Genomic DNA, 7,507 nt, shown 5'->3' on the forward strand with positions numbered 1-7,507 from the left:
CGAAGGTGTTAACATCATTCAGCTACTGTAGCTGCCTACCTAACATCAACAGGCAGCACCAGTAGCGCAACAATTAAAAATAGACACCAAAAGGAAAGTTCCTGGCGATCATAGCGATCTGACTCCCCCCTTCTGTCTGAACTTGAAATATTCCTGTTCGCGGGCTTGGGCCACTGACCCCCAACCTGGTTGTTATGTTCTGCATTGTGTACTATTCTAATAATTTGAAGTTTGATAGAATAACCTTTTTCACTCTCCTACACACACACCTTCTTAATTTCAGCAAACTTTAAGACGTGATGTTTATGGGACATATTGGAGTGCCAACAGAAGAAGCTCGTCAAAGGTAAGGCATGATTTATATTTTTATTTCTGCGTTTTGCGTGAAATATGTTTTCTCTCTTTTGTTTACGGAGGTGCTATCCTCAGATAATAGCATTGTTTACTTTCGCCGAAAAGCCTTTTTGAAATTTACATTTACATGACATTTAAGTCATTTAGCAGACGCTCTTATCCAGAGCGACTTACAAATTGGTGCATTCACCTTATGACATCCAGTGGAACAGCCACTTTACAATAGTGCATCTAAATCTTTTAAGGGGGGTGAGAAGGATTACTTTATCCTATCCTAGGTATTCCTTAAAGAGGTGGGGTTTCAGGTGTCTCCGGAAGGTGGTGATTGACTCCGCTGTCCTGGCGTCGTGAGGGAGTTTGTTCCACCATTGGGGGCCAGAGCAGCGAACAGTTTTGACTGGGCTGAGCGGGAACTGTACTTCCTCAGTGGTAGGGAGGCGAGCAGGCCAGAGGTGGATGAACGCAGTGCCCTTGTTTGGGTGTAGGGCCTGATCAGAGCCTGGAGGTACTGAGGTGCCGTTCCCCTCACAGCTCCGTAGGCAAGCACCATGGTCTTGTAGCGGATGCGAGCTTCAACTGGAAGCCAGTGGAGAGAGCGGAGGAGCGGGGTGACGTGAGAGAACTTGGGAAGGTTGAACACCAGACGGGCTGCGGCGTTCTGGATGAGTTGTAGGGGTTTAATGGCACAGGCAGGAGCCCAGCCAACAGCGAGTTGCAGTAATCCAGACGGGAGATGACAAGTGCCTGGATTAGGAGCTGCGCCGCTTCCTGTGTGAGGCAGGGTCGTACTCTGCGGATGTTATAGAGCATGAACCTACAGGAACGGGCCACCGCCTTGATGTTAGTTGAGAACGACAGGGTGTTGTCCAGGATCACACCAAGGTTCTTAGCGCTCTGGGAGGAGGACACAATGGAGTTGTCAACCGTGATGGCGAGATCATGGAACGGGCAGTCCTTCCCGGGAGGAAGAGCAGCTCCGTCTTGCCGAGGTTCAGCTTGAGGTGGTGATCCGTCATCCACACTGATATGTCTGCCAGACATGCAGAGATGCGATTCGCCACCTGGTCATCAGAAGGGGGAAAGGAGAAGATTAATTGTGTGTCGTCTGCATAGCAATGATAGGAGAGACCATGTGAGGTTATGACAGATCCAAGTGACTTGGTGTATAGTGAGAATAGGAGAGGGCCTAGAACAGAGCCCTGGGGGACACCAGTGGTGAGAGCGCGTGGTGAGGAGACAGATTCTCGCCATGCCACCTGGTAGGAGCGACCTGTCAGGTAGGACGCAATCCAAGCGTGGGCCGCGCCGGAGATGCCCAACTCGGAGAGGGTGGAGAGGAGGATCTGATGGTTCACAGTATCGAAGGCAGCCGATAGGTCTAGAAGGATGAGAGCAGAGGAGAGAAATCTGACATGTTGGCTGGATTCACAACCCGTGTAGCTTTAATTTGGTATCTTACATGTGTGATTTCATGAAAGTTTGATTTTTATAGGAATTTATTTTAATTTGGCGCTCTGCATTTTCCCTGGCTTTTGGCCAAGTGGGACGCTACCATCCCACATATCCCAGAGAGGCTAGCTTCTTGTTAATCCAGCCGCTGTGTCAGATTTCAATAAGGCTTTACGGCGATAGCACACCATGCAATTGTCTGAGGACAGCACCTCGCATACAAAACTATGAAAAACATTTTTCAACCAGGCAGATGTGACACGGAAGTCAGAAATAGTGATATAATAAATGCCTTACCTTTGAAGATCTTCTTCTGTTGGCACTCCAAAAGGTCCCACTTACATCACAAATGGTCCTTTTGTTCGATAAAGTCCTTCTTTCTATCCATAAAAACTCAATAATCAATAATCCACTGGTTTCCCTCCTTCAAAATGCATACAAAATGAATCCCAAACGTTACCAATAAACTTATCCAAATGAGTCAAACAATGTTTATAATCAATCCTTAGGTAACCTAATACGTAAATAAACAATTACATTTACGACGGAGAATAGTATGTTCATTACCGGAGATAAATAACAAAGAACTGGCTTTCCTCCACGCTCATGGGAACACTACAGCCAAAATGGGAGCCACCTAGAAAAACTACAAATTCTGCCTCAATTTTCCAAAAACCAGTCTGAAACTCTTTCAAAAAACTGTTGACATCTAGTGGAAGCCCTAGGAACTGCAATCTGGGAGGTTTCGCCTTATAATAAAAGTGACAGCCATTGAAAACAGTGGTAGGCTGAATTGTTTTTGGGGGGAGGTTTGTCCTCTGGGTTTCGCCTGCCATATCAGTTCTGTTATACTCATATACATTATTTTAACAGTTTTAGAAACTTTAGAAACTTTTCTGGTAGGACTGTGAATCTAGCTTTGAGAAAACTCTGTAACTAAAAGCGCTATACAAATGAAAGTGTATTAATATTATTACACTCACACACGTGTTGGTCTGTCCGACTGTCTTTGTCTGATTGTCTCTCCCTCCTCCTCCTCCACTTCCTCCTCTGTCTTTGTCTCTCCCTCCTCCTCCTCCTCCTCTGTCTTTATCTCTGGGTAAGTACAGGTGTCGCAAACATAACATCATACTCCCTTTGTTTGATTCTCTACCCTGCCATTGATCTGTAAGCACTCGTTAACCTTTTCTCCACCCACATCAGCCATTCCTCTCATACTACTCATCAACATCTCAATTTGTCCACTTATGGGTGTCATATGACCCTGTTGCCTGTTACACCCTATTATCATCCTGTTTCCAAAATCTCCATCAGACCCTCAGCATATAAATGGTTGTCCAAGTTGGTGCTCCTCATTCTACACAGCTAGGCACCTCATTAAATTGCAATTTGGACTCTGGATTATCTGAGTTGCATTATTCCAATACTCATTATACTCACTTTGATATTTTTCCCTATACTTGCATAGAGATGAACAAATTAATGTGGGGATGTGTGGCGCTGGTGGGACTCTTTGCTGTCGGTAAGTTGGTTTTATTCTCTCTGGGAAGGTTATTATTATTATTCATTAGACAAATTGGGGCTTGTTCTAAAAATACTTTTTTGTAAATTGGAAAAAAATTACCGTTAAAATCCACAAAAGTTTTTAACTGATTCTTTGTTTGCGATCATGACAACAAATGTGAAGACTGGAGATATGAAGAATGGGTGCGCAAAAAGTCAAGCTCGGTTGGATCATGCTTGCATGTGAGTGGAGTTGAGCAGTCGGAAATCCCGTTTATCGCTCATGGTGGTGGTCGCGCACGGTTCTGTACATCCTTTCCAACCACCTTTCCAACCGCTCCGCTAAAAACCAGTCCTAGCTCACAAAAATAAAAAACTGCGACTCCAAATTCGCGCCATTCATTAAAATCACAATTTAACCAACACCCATCTATTTGTGCGACTACCTGGACCTACGATTTGCTTTTGAAGTATTAAAACCAAACCATATGGATTTGAATGAAAAGTCTTTGAATAAACATGAACATGTGAATGGAAGAAGCGCACATAATTTCAAATAAGCTAAATGTCATATTCTACAGCATATAAACACTCAAAATAGGTCAAGATCCAGACAGGGAGCCTAAGAAGGAATGGCAATGAATGATTTCGTCTATATTATGTATATTTCAAAGCTATAGCCTACAAATAAATATAGTGTGAATCGTTTGCGAGTGCGACACAATCGGCTGGTAGGAACATTAGCTTTGAATTTCCTTAGAATTAAATACAAAATTAAATGAAAAATGACATATTAGTGCGTTTTAATTCATTTTTGTAATTCAATTTTAGAAACACGAGTTTGGCCGGTCTGTGTCATCAGGCTCATGCGATTGTGCCTGGAGAAAAGGCTGAACAGCAGAGAATAGGTTTGCCTAAAGGTTTTTAGGCAAAATAACTCAATCAAAACGGAAAACTCATTGAACATGGGAATATTGGGACAAAATCAATGATGGCCTATTGTATGGATAATAGAACAAAAATGAAGAGATCTGATTTTTAGTAAATAAATACTTTGCTACAATGACACACTTAGTTATCTACCCACCTGATTTCTTTCTATTAGCATGTGCACGTAGTAAGAAAACTATCATGCTTTCGGGATAAGTGTATTTTCAGATTCCACAATGATTCTGGACTCTACATCACCGCACTCCCTCTCTTGCTCTTGGTTCTCATTCCTGTAAGTAACCTTGATTTAGCAAGGAAAATATTTAGCAAACTCCGTGACAATAGCTAAACCAAGGGGCTATAGCAGCACACAAGTAGACTTCAAATGCATACTAGACCGGGTATTCCCTCAGCTCATGAAGTGTGCGCTACTGGAGCAGCGAAGGCTGCAGCTCCAGCTTTTGGGAATCTTGCTCTGCGCTCCAGTCAAATTGGGCATGCTCTATTCCTCGCTATGCTCCAGCTCAGCTCCACTCATACTCCGGTGGCCACTGACCTCGGATCTGTCTGAAAATATGCAAAATATTGACGAGATCCGAAATTAGGCTATATTTGAAGAATAAAATATCCAGATTAAAATAAATATTCTCAATAACTCAGATTTGCTCAGGGAATGTGCCGTTTCCCACGCCAACGATCTCTGAATAGGCACAGCTGTATTTGAGCGAGGGAGAAGTGTTCAGGTAGACTATGTTACGACACATCCACTGGAGAAGTGTGGTGTATACCTTGGAGTTGACAGAAAATGTAGCAGAAGGTGAATGTTTAACTTTTTTTGCACACATATATCCAGATGATGCTAAGTACAATTTTGCTCTAACACTATTGGTGTGGGTAACCACCAGATTTTTGGTGTTAAATACATTTTTGTTAACAAACTTCAAGCAGGTTGGAGAATACTGGAGTTCCAGTGAAGAGATTGCTTTTCAGTTAACCTGAATTAAATTGCCAGAGAATTGCCAGAGAATTACATTTTCATTTATCTACCATAAATCGCCTGCAACCTCGTTTTAGAGAATTTCGCAGTACGTCCAACCGGCCTCAGAACCGCAGACCGTAACCACGCCAGCCCAGGACATCCACATCCGGTAGACATGGATAATTGTTGCATTTATATTTTTGTTCGGTGTATTTATGGATAGTCAGGGGCACACTCCAACACTCAGACATAATTGACAAAAAAAACATTTGTGTTTCGTGAGTCCGCCACATCAGAGGCAGCAGGGAAGACCAGGGATGTTCTCTGGACTATTTTTCTGTCCTGCTAAGCATTCACAATGTAATGTCAGGGAAAATGTATGGAGTAAAAAGTACATTGTTTTCTTTTCAGGAGTGTAGTGAATTAAAAGTAAAAGTAAAACATATAAATTGTAAATTAAAGTACAGATACCCCAAAAAACTACTTAAATAGTACTTTCATGTATTTGTTCTTAAGTACTATACACCACTTCCTACTATCAGACGTCACCAAATGGGAACTTTAATAGGACAACACTCCGCTAAAAGTGCTTTTCAGTCCAAGAATAATTTCTCTCTGGGTGTATGGTTGTACAATCAATAATTTAAAGTAGTCAAAATAGAGTCCTTCAATTCATTAATTAAACTGCCAGGTATTACCCTAATATTTATTTTGTGCTGGACTGGACTGAACAAAGAAAATAAAAAATAAATAAATGATGTGTATGTTTGTACATATGTCATTGTACAGTGTCATGATGACAGCAATCTTATTTGTTTCTCTCCTCTTTCTTATCTCTCCTCGTTGCTCTGTGTCTCTCCATCTCATTCCATCTCACAGCCGAGTCCCTGAAGTGCAACACATGTACTGTGGGGTTGTCCAGCCTTTGTTTTATTGGTTCAACTGCACAATGTAGCACCGAACAGCCCAACTGCTTCACTGCAGAAGCAGGTACTGACCCTGTGGTTTCGTCCAAGTAGAAAGCTACAATAAAAATAGGTCATTGACTTACTGTGTAATTCTAGGTTATTACTGTATAATTCTTAGATTATTACTGTGTAATTCCCATTTCAGAATGTAATTTATCAGTTAATAATATCTAGTAATATTTGTACTGTAAAATAAAGTACTACCCAAACAAAAACTACCTGTATTTGCAATTGTTCTTCCTCCTTCTTCCAGTGTTCAATGCCACTAGCATCGTGAATCTCAAGCGCAAGGGTTGCCTGGCCACAGCTTTCTGCAACACCACATCCACTGGTAGCATCCTGACAGCCGGCTACACCGTCACACAGACCTGCTGCAGCACCGACCAGTGCAATGGGGCCGTAGCCATCCAACTCCCTCTCACTGTGGCCCTTGGTGCTGCCCTGGTGGCCATCTGGAGCACTTTCACTTAAACTAACCCTTCACAATAAGGAGACCTCCTCCATAGGTTTCCATTGAAGTGTGTTGTAGATCTTAAAAACACAATATACTGAAACTGTTTTTTTTCTGGGAAAGACTGCAATGTTTATTCAGGCTAGTTTCACTAAACTTTAGTTCCAAGTACCAACTCAAACTGATTTTACCTCTAGGCTAAACAACATCCTACTACAGCATCGTAATGTACAGTTCAATCAATGTCATTGTATTTATATTGGGAACTTATTTGTGTGACGCAAGTACTTTTTAATGGCATAAATTCTCACTCATGTCACTATCAATTATCATTATCTAGCAACTTTTCATTTTCCCCAGTGAGTATGTTACACTCTGTACTCTTTTATAAAGATAACATTCTATGTATTCTTATGTACAATAAATAAACATATTACACGTTAAAGAATTATCTACAACTATGAGACACTACATTGTGTGTGTGTGAAATGGTTGAACAAATAATAAAATAAAGACTACACACATTTAACTCACTTTTTGACTGAGCATTCCAATGTGACATAAATCCTGTCTGCATTCCTTCCTCTTCTATACCGACAAACATCCTCTTCACACCCTCATGGAAGAGGATAAAGTGAGTCCAAAGAAGTGCTGATCTGCGTAACGATGATGACAGGTGTGTGTAATGATGGCGAAGTGGCAGCCCGACGAGCCGGCTGAGGCGTGCAGGCCTGATGAACCGGCTGAGGCGAGGGAGCCTGACGAGCCGGCTGAGGTGTGGGAGCCTGACGAGCCGGCTGAAGCATGACGTGGGGTGGGAGCCTGCCGAGCCAACCAAGGCAAGGAAACCTCTCGAGCCAGCTAAGGTGTGTT

The 7,507-nt window shown here is 42.3% G+C and overlaps 1 protein-coding gene across 1 annotated transcript; it reads left to right on the forward strand.

The window, feature by feature from the left end:
• Positions 1 to 3,138: 3,138 nt before the first annotated feature.
• On the forward strand, positions 3,139 to 7,167 carry lye (lymphocyte antigen-6, epidermis). The gene is made up of 3 exons (XM_035793507.2): positions 3,139 to 3,325; positions 6,095 to 6,205; positions 6,437 to 7,167. Exons 1-3 carry the CDS (start codon positions 3,274 to 3,276, stop codon positions 6,652 to 6,654), a joined length of 381 nt encoding a protein of 126 aa, XP_035649400.1. The 5' UTR covers positions 3,139 to 3,273; the 3' UTR covers positions 6,655 to 7,167.
• The last annotated feature ends 340 nt before the right edge of the window (positions 7,168 to 7,507 follow it).

Source organism: Oncorhynchus keta, chromosome 19, assembly GCF_023373465.1.
Source record: "Oncorhynchus keta strain PuntledgeMale-10-30-2019 chromosome 19, Oket_V2, whole genome shotgun sequence".
In the NCBI taxonomy this organism is placed as follows: Eukaryota; Metazoa; Chordata; class Actinopteri; order Salmoniformes; family Salmonidae; genus Oncorhynchus; species Oncorhynchus keta.

Coding starts and splice junctions, on each gene's coding strand:
- lye (XM_035793507.2), top strand. CDS start 3,274: ATGAACAAATTAATGTGGGGATGTGTGGCGCTGGTGGGACTCTTTGCT. Junction 3,326..6,094: donor GGTGGGACTCTTTGCTGTCG/GTAAGTTGGTTT, acceptor TCCATCTCACAG/CCGAGTCCCTGAAGTGCAAC. Junction 6,206..6,436: donor CTGCTTCACTGCAGAAGCAG/GTACTGACCCTG, acceptor TCCTTCTTCCAG/TGTTCAATGCCACTAGCATC.